This window comes from Xyrauchen texanus, chromosome 12, assembly GCF_025860055.1.
Source record: "Xyrauchen texanus isolate HMW12.3.18 chromosome 12, RBS_HiC_50CHRs, whole genome shotgun sequence".
Taxonomy (NCBI): domain Eukaryota; kingdom Metazoa; phylum Chordata; class Actinopteri; order Cypriniformes; family Catostomidae; genus Xyrauchen; species Xyrauchen texanus.
The window spans coordinates 25,094,461-25,114,024 of record NC_068287.1 but is presented as its reverse complement, the minus strand read 5'-3'; the positions used below and the strand labels follow the sequence as shown (position 1 = coordinate 25,114,024).

Here is a 19,564-nt window from a genome sequence, read left to right as displayed (position 1 = left end):
CGGGACTGTTCAACTGATCAATGATGAATCCGAATATTTCATTCAAGCCAGCAAATTTCCGAAGGCAAAGCCCATTAAACTTAAGAATTCGCTTCATGTGTCTTTCACTTATAACCTCTCATGCTGACTACTGTAGCATATGGTTACAGTGACGGATGTCGTTCCCTCAACATAAGATCTCGAGGCCACGACTTCACATCGCGTGGCCACAACATAAGGATGTCGTTCCCTCGACAAAAACATATCGTGGCCACGACTTATCATCACATGATAAGCATATTATCACGTTCCCATGAGTTAATATGCCGTGGCCACGACAAAACCAAGTGAATCGAACATGTCCCTTCCCGGTCACCATAGCATACACCTTTTAAAAGTGGTCCTGCATCTGTCATGCAGCTGAATTAAAGTTTTGAATTTAAGATAAAATCCAGTGGAGAGAATCTTCTTCACAAGCTCAAGAAATTATGATGGATTTATTTTCAGTCATCTCCATGCTGGATCATTTCAAGTTTGATCGGATGCTTATTTATTTAAATGTGAATGGATGGAATTAAAAAGGAATGTTACAAATGCGGATACACTCGTTTCAATGCAGAATCTAATAAATAAGTAGGCCTATTAATGTAAGAATTGCACTACATTATTTAATATTTGTTTTAAAATGTTAAATTCTTTCAGAAATAAAGACATTCTTCATGATTTAAGAGATTAACATTTTAAGATGGATTTGTTCATGGCCACTGATCTAGAGTCAGCTTTCCCTTTACGCTTGTTAACGTTTGTATATGAGGTGGGGAAAACAATTTTAGACATTTTACAGGTGCAGCTATGAGCAGTGTTATTCCGGAGCAGCAACAAGAATTCCCGATCAACATAATAAGCATTAATACAAAAATCATGCCCATCGCCAGAGGAAGGCTAAGCCTTGCCCAGCCATACACACACCCCGCCTATGATTGGGACTATAAAGAAACATTGTACTATCATTACAGTGTTATATTAAACAAGTCTCTTGTTTTGAATTGAGTAGTGTTAAAGTCTCTAATATTATACTGTACTAGTGTAATCATTTAAAGACATTATTTTATTGAAATAATCTTGCAGGTGTCTTTTGATGTCTATATTTTTTTATATCACTGTACAACATATCAGATGTGCAGAGTTTGTGTGTGAACCAAACCAGGTCTCCCACTGAGTAGCTTTATCATTATAAGCACTTTACTGTAATCATGGGTTTACTATAGTTACCCTGACTGCTGTGGTTACTAGGTTTTACTACAAATACCATCTTTAAACTATGATGACTGATCTATAATGTGGATATAATAATCAGTGATAAGTGTTTTAAAACCATGGTTCATTTTAGTAAGGTTAAATAAAACAGAAGTTTTTATGCCTTTAAATGTAAAAAAAAAAAAACACACAAACAATATGGATTATAAATGACCACTTTTATCCTAAGTATTTGCTGAATTTTCAGATAACATTTTCATTTTAATAATTGAATAGAGTTATCGTATTGGTATCAGAATTAGCGATATTGGCCTTGATAATGCTTGGATTGAAAAGAAAATAAGTGGTATCGCCCATCCCTAGTGACTTATGCTCCAGCGTCATCTGCTGGTCTTGTGACAACATCTTTCATTTTCCTCTCTGATGTTTTCTTGTACAGCTCTGTGTAGTGTTTGCATCAATGTGTATGTCTTGCACAGTAATACACAGCGGAGTCCTCTGTTTTCAGATCAGAGAGTTTCATATACACCATGCTGTTTGGATTGTCTCTGGTTATCTCTATTCGTCCCTCAAGACTTTTAGTATACACTGTTTTACTTGCATCGGACCATATAACCCCCATCCAGATCAATGTTTTTCCTGCAGCCTGTCTGATCCAGTGCATGCCATATTGTCCAAAATCAAATCCAGATCCTTTACAGGAGAGATTCAAAGTTTTGCTGACAGAACTTGAAGGGATGGACTCAAGACTCTGACCATTAACACCTAAAACAAAAGAACATTGAAATGAGCAGTTGACAGTGTCATATTCAGTACCTTACAAACACTGAAGTCAGAATTAAATATGAATCCATAAAGAAACAGATTGTCTGTACATACTAGTAAAGCACACCAAGACGAAGAATAAGAGTGAAATGTGTGCCATCTCAAGGCATGCAGGGAGAACAGAGAACTGCAAATGAATCATTGAAGACTGTAGGTAGAAATACTTTGTGTATTTACATTCTGATTACAAAAGGGGCAGGGCTTTAAAATATGGTATAAGAAGTTATGATAATATCACTGCTATCAGAATCTCTTCCTTTCATAACCTTAGATTACTGTATAAGATATAGTTTTGTGGGATATTTCAATAATTTTATTTGTAATCATGGCACTTACAAACAATTTTTCACTTGAATCAGGCTTCAGTAGTCATGACCTTCAATTTCAAACTCATCTGAACTAAATTATTATCTTTTAAAAGATAAAAGTGCCCTCTACTGTTCCCTAATATTACTTTGTTGGCTACCGCATGCACTGTTGCAAAACAAGATTACCTTTCCATGATTATTAAATTAATTAATAATTTGTCTGTCTGTGCCTTACACACAATTGCAAATAACTCATGGCAAATGTCAAAGATATGTGACTGATTCTAAAGATGGTGATTGTTGAGTTGTTATTCGCTTACTTTAATATTATAACAAATTGTACACAGTTACTTATCTACTAATTGTTAGTATATCCTTGTAGTACTATAAGTCTCCTGTTTTAAGAACTATAATATAGCTCAGGCTGACCCACTCTAGATCTTTTATTGCAGGATGACAAATCCAGGATGTATCTATTTCTATGAAATACCCTGCAGTTAATAAATATATTTTCAACATGTGCATACAATACATGAATGAGGAAGTGTTTTTTGTATGGCTTAGTGACATTAACGTTCACTGTGTCTCTTTTAGCACAGTAATAAACCGCAGTGTCTTCAGTCTTTAGACTGTTCATCTGTAGGTACAACTGGCTTCTGGAATCATCTCTGGACACCGTGAACCTTTCTTGAACAGACTGAGAATAGTAGATAGGAGAACTGGATGTATGGATTAAAGCAATCCATTCCAGTCCTTTTCCAGGGGTCTGTCTGATCCAGTTCAAAACAAGACTGCTGAAAGTAAATCCAGTTATTGTACATGTAAGTTTGTGAGATTCTCCAGGTTTTTTAACTGCTTCTTCAGACTGAGTGAATGTCTGACACTGTACACCTATGGAAAAAAAGAACATAATTAAGTATAAAGTAGAACTCGTTAGCAGCAATTTAGCATTTTTGTGGTGACTTACATGATAAAACTGCCAGAATTACAAATACAGCAATCTTTTGTAACATGGTGTATGCTAAGTTTATGTTATGTTTATTCCCAGAGCTGTTCAGATCACACACATGCACAGGGACAGCACATTTAAAGAAGGAATGTGCTTTGCATAAATGAATATCAGAGGACTAATGGTACACTGTAAAAGGTGGTAACCATGTTTACTTGATCTGACCCTAAAAATTGGTTTTATTGGTTATCCTAATGTATTCAGGTTAATTCAGTGATGTTAAATCATATTTTCACTTGAATAAAACCAGGTAATTTAGAAGTTACCACATTATGACAATTTATTTAGGTTAATATGAAATGTGTGATGAGATATTATGCTGGAATTTGAGATATATCAGATACTGTTATTTTTCTGTTAGGATATTAGAGATAAAAGTATTTTTAATGCATTGCATTTCTTTTTATTTTGTATTCCCAAATGGCTTTTAATTAAGTCTTTATTGTAGCTAAATTACAGAAAATTATGCCTGTATGCATACATTACATTAAAATAATCATAACAAAATCACTATAACAAGTGGTAACCTGCAATATAGCCTAGTATTTCTATCTATATCTACTTGACTTAACCATTGGAATTATTTTGTCTGAGATATTCAAGTTGATTGAGATAAATAATATTTGTTATTGTAATCAAAACAGTTAATTTATATGTTTTAAGATGTACTTTTTTCAGCAATGTTTAAAACAACTGAAAATTAATGCTATTCAATATACTGTAAGTTACTGCTATTGGGACCAAAATGTACTGTTGCAGCTCACACAGCACTTCAGTGACTCTTGTAAAGTGATATATATATATATATATATATATATATATATATATATATATATATATATATATACAGAGCTGGACCAGTAATCTGGCATACGGGCATTATCGGTGGGCCGATGCATTTTGTGGCTGATCAGGTGTGGACTGGCCTTTGGAAGAAAAGCAGCCAGCGACATGCTGAAAAGGACAGCTTCAGGATGATTTCTCTTCCCAGTTCAGCCCTGTATATATATATATATATATTAGCTGTGCAGCAAAGCCGTTATCTGTATCTGTTCAAATTACAAAATTATCTGTCTATGTATTCGGAAAGAACCGGGGTGTGGGCGGAGCTTAATGTTACTATACCATTTATATTTATATTTTATAATTTCTATGAATAGAATATGCATTTTCATAATTATAGCATAATAATAATTATTATTGTTATTATTATACAACAATTATATAACGTATATTATTATTTTTATTTTTTTCTCTTACCAGATTAATTTGTAGGCTACATTCCTGTGGAATATGTTGTGGATTCTTCTGGTATTTCAGATATTGATATCTGCATAAAACAGAATTTTAGCTTGTACATGTATAACAACATTATTCAGGAGTGAAATGTGAAATGTCAAGCACACATTTTGCAGTGAATAATAAAAACAAATTCAAACATCAAAATAAATTCAAACAAAATATAGCATAAAAACAGGTGACATTCCCGTAAATCTATCAGTCTTTTCTATGATAAGACACCATTATTTAGTCAAATAAAATAATGTAAAATTTAGATAACGCCTTACCAGAGTTAGCACAGTTTAAAGAAGAAGAAAAAAGACAGAGCATGTTTCAGTTTCTTCATTTTACATAAGGAGAAATATTCAGAATAGAAGAATACTCTATTGATCATTTTTGGAGCAACTTTATTCAGAAAGAAAAAGTCTTAAAAAGATCATTTTCTTAATCGCTGATGTGGATATAAATGTGGTTAAATTTCAAAGACAGATAGATCCGGCTCCGAAATGAATAACTTCAGGTCAGGAATTTAACATTGTGTTCAGTTTTAGGCCATAAATTAATACATGAGAACCACACGTTAATCGTGTGATACATTAACATAGATAATTCAAGAAGTGGAAAGTGTATATGATGTGGTATCTTAAGGTGGGTGCACACTGTATGATTTTGGCCACGATTCTGCCATCTGAGACAAAGACCTTCACTCGTCGCAGGGCAAAATCTGCAGTCGTACAACAACTTTCAGTGAGACATGTTCACAGAAGGCCCATTACTGTAATAGCCTTTGTGTTGATCTTTTGTTAATGCTACACTTGACAAGCTCCAGACGTGCACAAGAGACCGCAAAACAAAGTCGAGACCGTGCCCATCCGATCTGATATCACAACGTGCGCATTTTCATTCATAAGGTTTAAAATTTAGAAATATTAGCTGAACAGATTCAAAAATTTGTTGTAATTTTGGACATGTTCATTTAAAATGTCGCTTTATCCTTGTGCCTCTTGGATAATCAGTCATACGAATATTTTTCATGTTATATATATATATAGTACTTCCTATTTCTTATAGCTAATTATTATGTATTTTTATGTGATTGTTCATCGTGAATGCCCTATTTTTAACATGAAAATTGTTTTTGTACAGGGAGGCTGTAATTGTCTGTCATTGTGGTGTATCTAGCACAATAATACACAGCTGTGTCTTGAGCTTGTATATTATTCCCCTTCAATGTGATTGTGTTACTGGAGGTGTCTCTGGTGATACTGAACTTGTTTTTCAGTGAATCCTTGTAGTCTGAGCTCCCACTATAGTAGATCACTCCAATCCACTCCAGAGCTTCTCCTGCAGGCTGACGAATCCAGCCTGTTCCATAATTACTCGAACTAGTAACTGAATAGGAGACTTTACAGTTGATAGTCAGAGTGTCACCAGGTCGAACAGTCAGGAACTCAGGCTGAGTGATGTCTAATGAAGAAATACCTGTTTAAAATGAAATAATACCAGATTTGTGAGATATAGTGCATTCAGTTTGAAGACTAAGATTGTATTTATTTTGAGTATGTGTGTGTGTGTGTGTGTGTGTGTGTGTGTGTGTGTGTGTGTGTGTGTGTGTGTGTGTGTGTGTATAAAATCAACATTGTTCTATATCACAGAGAAAAGTGAACTTACAGGATGCCGTTGCCAGAAGCAACACTGAAAATGAAGAGATCATGATGAAGGTAGCAGCTGTACTTTACAAGCCAGTTTGAACTGCCGCTGTTCTTTTCCCTTCCTCTAGTGATCAGATGAATGTCTATAAACTGGCTCACTGTTTAAATATGGAGCAGAAAATTTACATATATGTACCGAGCTGGTAATGATCCTAACATACTCGGACAAGAATACTTGGATTGCACAGTATACAGAACACACACACACACACATATACAGTGAGGAAAATAAGTATTTGAACACCCTGCTATTTTGCAAGTTCTCCCACATAGAAATCATGGAGGGGTCTGAAATTGTCATCGTAGGTGCATGTCCACTGTGAGAGACATAATCTAAAAAAAAAATCCAGAAATCACATTGTATGATTTTTTAACTATTTATTTGTATGATACAGCTGCAAATAAGTATTTGAACACCTGAGAAAATCAATGTTAATATTTGGTACAGTAGCCTTTGTTTGCAATTACAGAGTCAAGCGTTTCCTGTAGTTTTCACCAGGTTTGCACACACTGCAGGAGGGATTTTGGCCCACTCCTCCACACAGATCTTCTCTAGATCAGTCAGGTTTCTGGGCTGTCGCTGAGAAACACGGAGTTTGAGCTCCCTCAAAGATTCTCTATTGGGTTTAGGTCTGGAGACTGGCTAGGCCACGCCAGAACCTTGATATGCTTCTTACAGAGCCACTCCTTGGTTATCCTGGCTGTGTGCTTGGTCATTGTCATGTTGGAAGACCCAGCCTCGACCCATCTTCAATGCTCTAACTGAGGGAAGGAGGTTGTTCCCCAAAATCTGCATAATACATGGCCCGGTCATCCTCTCCTTAATACAGTGCAGTCAGCCCTGTCCCATGTGCAGAAAAACACCCCCAAAGCATGATGCTACCACCCCCATGCTTCACAGTAGGGATGGTGTTCTTGGGATGGTACTCATCATTCTTCTTCCTCCAAACACGGTTAGTGGAATTATGACCAAAAGTTCTATTTTGGTCTCATCTGACCACATGACTTTCTCCCATGACTCCTCTGGATCATCCAAATGGTCATTGGCAAACTTAAGGCGGGCCTTGACATGTGCTGGTTTAAGCAGGGGAACCTTCCGTGCCATGCATGATTTCAAACCGTGGCGTCTTAGTGTATTACCAACAGTAACCTTGAAGCGGTGGTCCCAGCTCTTTTCAGGTCATTGACCAGCTCCTCCCGTGTAGTTCTGGGCTGATTTCTCACCTTTCTTAGGATCATTGAGACCCCACGAGGTGAGATCTTGCATGGAGCCCCAGTCCGAGGGAGATTGACAGTCATGTTTAGCTTCTTCCATTTTCTAATGATTGCTCCAACAGTGGACCTTTTTTCACCAAGCTGCTTGGCAATTTCCCTGTAGCCCTTTCCAGCCTTGTGGAGGTGTACAATTTTGTCTCTAGTGTCTTTGGACAGCTCTTTGGTCTTGGCCATGTTAGTAGTTGGATTCTTACTGATTGTATGGGGTGGACAGGTGTCTTTATGCAGCTAACGACCTCAAACAGGTGCATCTAATTTAGGATAATAAATGGAGTGGAGGTGGACATTTTAAAGGCAGACTAACAGGTCTTTGAGGGTCAGAATTCTAGCTGATAGACAGGTGTTCAAATACTTATTTGCAGCTGTATCATACAAATAAATAGTTAAAGAATCATACATTGTGATTTCTGGATTTTTTTTTTAGATTATGTCTCTCACAGTGGACATGCACCTACGATGACAATTTCAGACCCCTCCATGATTTCTAAGTGGGAGAACTTGCAAAATAGCAGGGTGTTCAAATACTTATTTTCCTCACTGTACATATATATAGTATACAGTATACAGTACATATAATATATAAATATATATATTAATGCTTTTGGAAAACCCTTAGTTATTTCAATCTAAGCGTTCAACTATTTTAAATATGTTAAAAAATAACTTTCCCCCATATTTGTTTTGTAGCATCCAATCAAAGTGTTTCATTGTTGGCTTGTCTTATCCAATGTGTAACATGATCTCAAATATGATTGCCTTGCATGATAAGTCTGTCCTGGCCAACTTATTGAAGACACTATTGTAAAAGGTTGTTTAGTGCAACCAGTATGTTTTTGTGATTATTTGCAAAAGACTGATGGCCTGACTTTTGCCTGTTTGCAGTAATAGCGTTTAATCCTTTTGCTTTTTCCTTTTTACATCCAAATGTCACTCACCACATCCAACATAGGAGGACTGTTCAGTTAAAATTAATCTACATGAATTGGTTTTACAATTTGAGCTTTGCTCTGTTTGACAATAGCCCTGTTCACACATGCAACCAGATAAATTACAGGAAAATCAGAGAGTTGACTTTACTGGTAAATGTACCAAATGTGCTTTTCACACATACTATCAAAGAAATGTACAGTATAGGTAATGATACAACTTCATATTAAGGAAAATTGCCAGAAAATATTTACCAGTATTTTAAAAAAAGGGTCGTGTTCACAAACTGGAAATTGTAGGTCATTTTCTGGAAAAGGCTGTATGTGTGAACGCGACTATTGTGTATACAGATAGTCTTTACATTTGTTGGCCTTCAAAAAATAGTCACATATAATTTAATAAAATATTTATATACTTTTGTTTTATATATATTTATTTCTTTTGTGCTTTCACTGAACATTTTTTTGAACAGAAGTGCTTGTGGTTTGTATCACTGTGTATTCTCGAGCACAGTAATACACAGCTGTGTCCTCAGTCTGCATATTCTGTCCTTTAAGAGTTACTGCTGCTGGAAGAGTCTCTGGTTACTTGAAATCTACTCTTCAGTTCATCACTGTAATATGTGTTACCGCTACCACATATATCTCCAATCCATTCCAGAGCTTTTCCTGCAGCCTGTCGTATCCAGTGAGTGCAGTAGCTGCTGTCAGTCAGTGAATATCCAGATACCTGACAGGTCAGTGTCAATGCCTGACCAGGCCTTAAAACACTGGAAGCAGGCTGGATTAGTTCAACACAGTGGACACCTGGTGAAATTATGACATGATTAAGCATTGTAATTGCGAACATTTATTTGGAATAGTGCTGTGGTTACTAACACTTACAAGATATAGCTGCTAGCAACAGCAAGAACAGATTTGAGCAACACATGGCTTGAGCTGAGCTGAGCTTGAGCAATCTTTTTATATTCATTCATCTCTCAAACTGAGGAGAGGGTGTGGAATATTTGCATACAGGACTGTATTGTATCTTTTTAACTCTTTTCTTTTTAGAAATATAGTAATTAGGAATTAGCAATAACATATAAATGGTGTTAAAAGAGTGAGATGCATATACGCTGAGTAATACTTGAGATTTTATTGTGTACTACACTGATGTGCTAATAGATATTAAGAGATAATACTTTAACTCAGTGGTTTTCAACCTTTTAGACTCCAAGAACACCCATTGTCGGAGAAAACATTCAAAGGCGCCCCATGTAGTCCATAAGATATTTATATTATAAGATATTTCCTTAAAATTTGTGATTCCAGAAATGTGTAGAACTATATATTTGTCATAAAAAGCAAGCTGTTGAAAGGAGTTATTACATTTTTATCATTTTCAGTAAGTTGAATTATAATCATTATATAAAAAGTATAATATTTTAATATATCATATTTTAAATCATTTTACTGTAAGAGATCTTGAGGCCCCCTAGTGGGTCCCGACCCCCTGGTTGAGAATCACTGCTTTAACTTATCAGTAAATGCTGGAATTGAATGTGCATGGTGTACATTTACGTGCTGCACTTAAACAGGCACTGCCTGGTCTTTTTGAAGAGCTGTAACACTTGTCGAGCAAACTATTATATTATGATATTATTTGTGTGTGTGTGTGTGTGTGTGTGTGTGTGTGTGTGTGTGTGTGTGTGTGTGTGTGTGTGTGTGTGTGTGTGTGTGTGTGTGTGTGTGTGTGTGTGTGTGTGTGTGTGTGTGTGTGTGTGTGTGTGTGTGTGTGTGTGTGTGTGTGTGTGTGTGTGGGTGGGTGGGTGTGGGTGTTCACTAATATATGTGTAATAGCATATGGAATTAACCTTAAAGCTTAAATAGGATCCACATTTAGCAAGAAAATCTTTTTGTGCTTTATTTTATTTGTTTGTTACATCCACACAAATGCTCATGGGGTTTGCTATCAAATAGAAAATAAAGAATATTATATGTGTCTTGCTGATTTATACATGTAGCTGTATTAAATAAAACAGACCAGTAGAAAAGAAGAGAGAAGCAGACACAAATATGTGGTCTCATGCTGGAACAGGTGCATCCTGTGTCATTACTTCAACAGAAATATATTTGAATTTTCCATTTTGATAATGCAAAATAACACAAGAAATAAATGTAATCTGCATTATTAATATTTAATATTGTGATCAGATAAACTAACTTTAAAATTAAGATTATACAATAACTTCTGTATTTTAGATTACATTTAAATTCTGCTTTAGATTCCACTAAATTGATTATTTATTACTGATCAAAAGTCAAAACATTTGATCTCATACTAAAAGGATCTGTATGAAAATCCAAATTGACTTGGGGTAGTCCATAAACCCTTTTCCACCTATTAAAACACTATGAACCAATGAATACACATAAACATTGTGTTTAGGCTCATCTTCCTCTGTGTTTAGCAGACTTTTTTATTAGTCTTTTATACAACTTAAAAACTCATATTATACTGGTAATTATAAAATTAAAGTAAATAATGGTGTTTGAATGTTCTAAAACACACTTTTCTTTTTTAACTTTCACAAGATCAGTGAAAATGAAACGTTTCCATCAGTAATGCCAAAAATGGCATCTACTATTTTATAAAAATATTATATTTTGCCTGTATGTTAGTAATAGTAACAGTAATGGCAGTAGTTGTTGTTGCTGACATTTTCCATGAATGTCCTAATTTATGATATGATGATGTTTTTGTACTGGAAGGCTGTTAGTGTGTGTCACTGTGATTCTCTGGCACAATAATACACAGCTGTGTCTTGAACTTGTATATTATTCCCCTTCAGTGTGATTGTGTTACTGGAGGTGTCTCTGGTGATACTGAACTTGTTTTTCAGTGAATCCTTGTAGTCTGAGCTCCCACCACTGTAGATCACTCCAATCCACTCCAGAGCTTTTCCTGCAGGCTGACGAATCCAGCCTGTTGCTGCACTAGTAACTGAATAAGAGACTTTACAGTTGATAGTCAGAGTGTCACCAGGTCGAAAAGTCAGGAACTCAGGCTGAGTGAGGTCATATGAATTAATACCTGTTTAAAATGAAATTAGAAGAAAGAGTTTTCAGTTTAATAACACTTAACAAGCTTTTTGAATATCTGCAACAAACCTAAATGATGTTCAGAAAAATGACTTACTGTCAAAGCTTGCCAGAAGCAACACTAAAACTGCAGGCAACATTATGTATTTCTCAGGAATTTCTCAGCCTTAATGAATAGAAGTAGCTGTTCCCTCACACTAGTGATCAGAAGAATAAACTGACTCATGTCCACTCTTTAAAGGGAAGAAATTTACATAAACATATAAGCATATTTAGTGTGTGTGTGTGGGTAGAGAGTGCCCCCTATCAGCAGTTACAAAACCTTTACTTAAACATCAAATATGAAAGAAAGGATTTCACGTGGTAACCTTTCTTAAAGCCTTCAACTAACATCATATATATATATATATATATATATATATATATATATATATATATATATATATATATATATATATATATAGTATATTGTATATAATATGCTGTTGTTGCCACCATTATAAACTCAAAACTTGAAAATCACATAAATGTGTGTTTCCTGCCTATCGAGCTTATTGTAGGTTATTAATTGTGTGTTATAGAATACACTGTTGTAATGCCGTAGACACTGGTGGTTCTTAAGTGGATTAACACATAACTATAACTGATGGGCTGTCTTCCTGTAATTCTATAACACAGAATGACACATCTATGTATGTGCTCTTAAGACTAAATACTGTATAAGTGCAGCTAAAGCACAGTTGTCTCTGAACACTATGATAATATACCTGAAAGCCACATTGTATAAACCTTTTGAAAACAAATGTTGTTAAAGAAAACATCAGTGGTTCTATCATAGACCACAGTATTGTGGGTTTCCTGACTACTGGGCCTAATGTGGGACAGGTCTAAAAACAAGCAGGACATGTTTTATAAGATTGTATGCGTGACATCCCTTTTCATGCTATTGACATTAAAGCTCAAAATATCTTTTCTGTTGTTCTTTTCATTCAAGCTGATTTGAACAGAAGTGCTTGTGGTTTGTATCAGTGTGTATTCTTGTGCACAGTAATACACAGCTGTGTCCTCAGTCTGCATATTCTGTCCTTTAAGAGTTACTGTGCTGCTGGAAGAGTCTCTGGTTACTTGAAATCTACTCTTCAGTTCATCACTGTAATATCCAGATGCCTGACAGGTCAGTGTCAATGCCTGACCAGGCCTTAAAACACTGGAAGCAGGCTGATTCAGTTCAACACAGTGGACACCTGGTGAAATTATGACATGATTAAGCATTGTAATTGCGAACATTAATTTGGAATAGTGCTGTGGTTACTAACACTTACAAGATACAGCTGCTAGCAACAGCAAGAACAGATTTGAGCAACACATGGCTTCAGTTGAGCTGAGCTGAGCTTGAGCAATCTTTTTATATTCATTCATCTTTCAAACTGAGGAGAGGGTGTGGAATATTTGCATACAGGACTGTATTGTATCTTTTTAACTCATCTCTTTTTAGAAAGATAGTAATTAGGAATTAGCAATAACATATAAATGGTGTTAAAAGAGTGAGATGCATATACGCTGAGTAATACTTGAGATTTTATTGTGTACTACACTGATGTGCTAATAGATATTAAGAGATAATACTTTAACTCAATGGTTTTCAACCTTTTAGACTCCAAGAACACCCATTGTCGGAGAAAATATTCAAAGGTGTCCTATGTAGTCCATAAGATATTTATATTATAAGATATTTCCTTAAAATTTGTGATTCCAGAAATGTGTAGAACTATATATTTGTCATAAAAAGCTAGCTGTTGAAAGGAGTTGTTACATTTTTAGCATTTTCAGTAAGTTGAATTATAATAATTATATAAATATTATAACAATGTATCATATTTTAAATCATTTTTAGAGATCTTGAGGACCCCTAGTGGGTCCCGACCCCTGGTTGAGAACCACTGTTTTAACTTATCAGTAAATGCTGGAATTGAATGTGCATGGTGTACATTTATGTGGTGCACTCAAACAGGCACTGCCTGGTCTTTTGAAGAGCTGTAACACTTGTCGAGCAAACTATTATATTACAGTTTTTGCCCGTTGCTTGAACACTATAGACCCATGCTTAGACTAAAGTAACACAACTTGAAGCTTTTGTTACCATACCTCAAACACATGTACCCATACCTTAAATAAAAGCTGCTTTGCACTCTAGTTGCAATTCTGCAACACACTTACTCCTTTATGCAACACACTTGGTCCTTTATGCAACACACTTGGTCCTGCATACTACACTCTATTTCATACATAAGACACTTCGTTCAAAAATTAAATCTCAGGGTGTCATTTGGAAAACACATGTATCCAAAATACAAAACACATCGGGTAATTGCAACCACTCAAATACACACCTGAAGGCACTTACTTGCAAAACTGAACACTAATCAGCCAGCTACGACAGAAAATACTTGCAGACAGGCAAGTGTTCAACAACATAAACCATGTGAGCATCACCACCATCACACGCATCTTGGGAAAACACAACATCACCATGAAGCAGCTCTACAGGGTCCCATTTGAGAGGAACAGTGTCAGGGTCAAAGGACTTCAAGCTGAATATGTACGGGTAAGTGTAACTGTCCTTTACATTTACAATACAGTATTGGTAAAATCCAGTAGCAGCTGAATATGTACCATATCAGTACCACATGGATCCATTCGGAGAGCTACACAGGTACCTGTGTGATGGGGTGAGGGTTCTGTATGTGTAGCACTGCAGTGCAGTAATATGTTTTTTTTTTGTTACAGAGAATCTTGGTCATGGATGGAGCAGCACAGCCTCATGAATTCATTTTCATTGATGAAGCTGGATTCGACCTGAGCAAAACAAGATGACGGGGTCGTATTGTAATTGGCCAAAGGGCAATTGTGCACGTCCCGGGGCAGCGCAGGGGAAATATCACATTGTGTGCCGCCATAAGCCTTCGAGGGCTTCTGCGTTATCATGCAAAACTAGGTCCATACAATAGCCAACATATACTCACATTTCTAGATGCTCTCCATAATATAGTTGTACAGAACAGACCAGATCAGCCCAGGTTTGTGGTGGTATGGGATAATGTCAGTTTCCATCGGGCTGCTTTGGTCCAGGCCTGGTTCACCAACCACAATCAATTTGAAGTGGTATTCTTGCCCCCTTACGCACCCTTTTTAAACCCTATAGAACCACATGCCCGCATGCCTCTTCTGCAGGCAATGGAACAGGCCTCGCGGCGACATTCAGGTGACAGCAATACATGGATGGTTTCGACATGCTAGGGGATATTTTCCACGGTGCCTAGCGGGAGAAGACATTGCTTGCGATGTCGATGAGGTCCTGTGGCCAGACCCCAACAGACGGCGGGATCCATGAGCCCACGTATGCACAATTGCCATGATTTTCTGTGTTTACAGTATAGTGTTTTTTCTATTGTCATAATTTTTTTTGGCTTTATCTGAATTCATGTTACTGCAATGTACAATATTGAGTAGTCCTATTTGCTTTTTTGGTTGTTTGAAAATGTGCTTCCTGAAAATATGCCTTCTGAATAAACAGTGAAAATCAAAGACTGCAGTGTTTTATATAAAGTAGAGTAGTGTGATCCCCTGATCTGAAAGTGTATGCATATGAGGCAAGTATATGTCATTTTGTCATCAGAGTTACATTTTGACAAAGGAATGTTAGGTTTTGATAGCAGAGTTTCAATTTGACACAGATGTGAATGGTAAATTTCCAAAGTTGTGTCATGTTTACTTGTGTGTAGACTTTTGGCAAAATGAGCGAAGTTTTGCAAAATGTGTTCAAGCAACGGGCAAAAACTGTATTTGTGTGTGTGTGTGTGGGGGGGGGGGGGGTGTTCACTAATATTTGTTTAATAGCATATGGAATTAACCTTAAAGCTTAAATAGGATCCACATTTAGCAAGAAAATCTTTTTGTGCTTTATTTTATTTGTTTGTTACATCCACACAAATGCTCATGGGGTTTGCTATCAAATAGAAAATAAAGAATATTATATGTGTCTTGCTGATTTATACATGTAGCTGTATTAAATAAAACAGACCAGTAGAAAAGAAGAGAGAAGCAGACACAAATATGTGGTCTCATGCTGGAACAGGTGCATCCTGTGTCATTACTTCAACAGAAATATATTTGAATTTTCCATTTTGATAATGCAAAATAACACAAGAAATAAATGTAATCTGCATTATTAATATTTAATATTGTGATCAGATAAACTAACTTTAAAATTAAGATTATACAATAACTTCTGTATTTTAGATTACATTTAAATTCTGCTTTAGATTCCACTAAATTGATTATTTATTACTGATCAAAAGTCAAAACATTTGATCTCATACTAAAAGGATCTGTATGAAAATCCAAATTGACTTGGGGTAGTCCATAAACCCTTTTCCACCTATTAAAACACTATGAACCAATGAATACACATAAACATTGTGTTTAGGCTCATCTTCCTCTGTGTTTAGCAGACTTTTTTATTAGTCTTTTATACAACTTAAAAACTCATATTATACTGGTAATTATAAAATTAAAGTAAATAATGGTGTTTGAATGTTCTAAAACACACTTTTCTTTTTTTAACTTTCACAAGATCAGTGAAAATGAAACGTTTCCATCAGTAATGCCAAAAATGGCATCTACTATTTTATAAAAAATATTATATTTTGCCTGTATGTTAGTAATAGTAACAGTAATGGCAGTAGTTGTTGTTGCTGACATTTTCCATGAATGTCCTAATTTATGATATGATGATGTTTTTGTACTGGAAGGCTGTTAGTGTGTGTCACTGTGATTCTCTGGCACAATAATACACAGCTGTGTCTTGAACTTGTATATTATTCCCCTTCAGTGTGATTGTGTTACTGGAGGTGTCTCTGGTGATACTGAACTTGTTTTTCAGTGAATCCTTGTAGTCTGAGCTCCCACCACTGTAGATCACTCCAATCCACTCCAGAGCTTTTCCTGCAGGCTGACGAATCCAGCCTGTTGCTGCACTAGTAACTGAATAAGAGACTTTACAGTTGATAGTCAGAGTGTCACCAGGTCGAAAAGTCAGGAACTCAGGCTGAGTGAGGTCATATGAATTAATACCTGTTTAAAATGAAATTAGAAGAAAGAGTTTTCAGTTTAATAACACTTAACAAGCTTTTTGAATATCTGCAACAAACCTAAATGATGTTCAGAAAAATGACTTACTGTCAAAGCTTGCCAGAAGCAACACTAAAACTGCAGGCAACATTATGTATTTCTCAGGAATTTCTCAGCCTTAATGAATAGAAGTAGCTGTTCCCTCACACTAGTGATCAGAAGAATAAACTGACTCATGTCCACTCTTTAAAGGGAAGAAATTTACATAAACATATAAGCATATTTAGTGTGTGTGTGTGGGTAGAGAGTGCCCCTATCAGCAGTTACAAAACCTTTACTTAAACATCAAATATGAAAGAAAGGATTTCACGTGGTAACCTTTCTTAAAGCCTTCACAACTTAACATCATATATATATATATATATATATATATATATATATATATATATATATATAGTATATTGTATATAATATGCTGTTGTTGCCACCATTATAAACTCAAAACTTGAAAATCACATAAATGTGTGTTTCCTGCCTATCGAGCTTATTGTAGGTTATTAATTGTGTGTTATAGAATACACTGTTGTAATGCCGTAGACACTGGTGGTTCTTAAGTGGATTAACACATAACTATAACTGATGGGCTGTCTTCCTGTAATTCTATAACACAGAATGACACATCTATGTATGTGCTCTTAAGACTAAATACTGTATAAGTGCAGCTAAAGCACAGTTGTCTCTGAACACTATGATAATATACCTGAAAGCCACATTGTATAAACCTTTTGAAAACAAATGTTGTTAAAGAAAACATCAGTGGTTCTATCATAGACCACAGTATTGTGGGTTTCCTGACTACTGGGCCTAATGTGGGACAGGTCTAAAAACAAGCAGGACATGTTTTATAAGATTGTATGCGTGACATCCCTTTTCATGCTATTGACATTAAAGCTCAAAATATCTTTTCTGTTGTTCTTTTCATTCAAGCTGATTTGAACAGAAGTGCTTGTGGTTTGTATCAGTGTGTATTCTTGTGCACAGTAATACACAGCTGTGTCCTCAGTCTGCATATTCTGTCCTTTAAGAGTTACTGTGCTGCTGGAAGAGTCTCTGGTTACTTGAAGTCTACTCTTCAGTTCATCACTGTAATATCCAGATGCCTGACAGGTCAGTGTCAATGCCTGACCAGGCCTTAAAACACTGGAAGCAGGCTGATTCAGTTCAACACAGTGGACACCTGGTGAAATTATGACATGATTAAGCATTGTAATTGCGAACATTAATTTGGAATAGTGCTGTGGTTACTAACACTTACAAGATACAGCTGCTAGCAACAGCAAGAACAGATTTGAGCAACACATGGCTTCAGTTGAGCTGAGCTGAGCTTGAGCAATCTGTTTATATTCATTCATCTCTCAAACTGAGGAGAGGGTGTGGAATATTTGCATACAGGACTGTATTGTATCTTTTTAACTCATCTCTTTTTAGAAAGATAGTAATTAGGAATTAGCAATAACATATAAATGGTGTTAAAAGAGTGAGATGCATATACGCTGAGTAATACTTGAGATTTTATTGTGTACTACACTGATGTGCTAATAGATATTAAGAGATAATACTTTAACTCAATGGTTTTCAACCTTTTAGACTCCAAGAACACCCATTGTCGGAGAAAATATTCAAAGGTGTCCTATGTAGTCCATAAGATATTTATATTATAAGATATTTCCTTAAAATTTGTGATTCCAGAAATGTGTAGAACTATATATTTGTCATAAAAAGCTAGCTGTTGAAAGGAGTTGTTACATTTTTAGCATTTTCAGTAAGTTGAATTATAATAATTATATAAATATTATAACAATGTATCATATTTTAAATCATTTTTAGAGATCTTGAGGACCCCTAGTGGGTCCCGACCCCCCGGTTGAGAACCACTGTTTTAACTTATCAGTAAATGCTGGAATTGAATGTGCATGGTGTACATTTATGTGGTGCACTCAAACAGGCACTGCCTGGTCTTTTTGAAGAGCTGTAACACTTGTCGAGCAAACTATTATATTACAGTTTTTGCCCGTTGCTTGAACACTATAGACCCATGCTTAGACTAAAGTAACACAACTTGAAGCTTTTGTTACCATACCTCAAACACATGTACCCATACCTTAAATAAAAGCGCTGCTTTGCACTCTAGTTGCAATTCTGCAACACACTTACTCCTTTATGCAACACACTTGGTCCTTTATGCAACACACTTGGTCCTGCATACTACACTCTATTTCATACATAAGACACTTCGTTCAAAAATTAAATCTCAGGGTGTCATTTGGAAAACACATGTATCCAAAATACAAAACACATCGGGTAATTGCAACCACTCAAATACACACCTGAAGGCACTTACTTGCAAAACTGAACACTAATCAGCCAGCTACGACAGAAAATACTTGCAGACAGGCAAGTGTTCAACAACATAAACCATGTGAGCATCACCACCATCAGACGCATCTTGGGAAAACACAACATCACCATGAAGCAGCTCTACAGGGTCCCATTTGAGAGGAACAGTGTCAGGGTCAAAGGACTTCGAGCTGAATATGTACGGGTAAGTGTAACTGTCCTTTACATTTACAATACAGTATTGGTGAAATCCAGTAACAGCTGAATATGTACCATATCAGTACCACATGGATCCATTCGGAGAGCTACACAGGTACCTGTGTGATGGGGTGAGGGTTCTGTATGTGTAGCACTGCAGTGCAGTAATATGTTTTTTTTTTT

At 35.9% G+C, this 19,564-nt stretch overlaps 3 gene segments (V, D, J or C); all 3 read right to left on the bottom strand.

Annotated features, from left to right (window-relative positions):
- Positions 1-3,179: 3,179 nt before the first annotated feature.
- Positions 3,180-6,434, bottom strand: LOC127652310 (immunoglobulin heavy variable 4-61-like). The segment is given in 3 exon segments: positions 3,180-3,260; positions 5,804-6,141; positions 6,331-6,434. Coding segments are annotated over 3 exon segments (462 nt in total).
- Positions 6,435-9,125: 2,691 nt separating this feature from the next.
- Positions 9,126-9,503, bottom strand: LOC127652961 (immunoglobulin heavy variable 3-23-like). The segment is given in 2 exon segments: positions 9,126-9,379; positions 9,458-9,503. Coding segments are annotated over 2 exon segments (300 nt in total).
- Positions 9,504-11,340: 1,837 nt separating this feature from the next.
- LOC127652309 (Ig heavy chain V region 5A-like) lies at positions 11,341-16,990 on the bottom strand. The segment is given in 2 exon segments: positions 11,341-11,648; positions 16,895-16,990. Coding segments are annotated over 2 exon segments (351 nt in total).
- Positions 16,991-19,564: the final 2,574 nt, after the last annotated feature.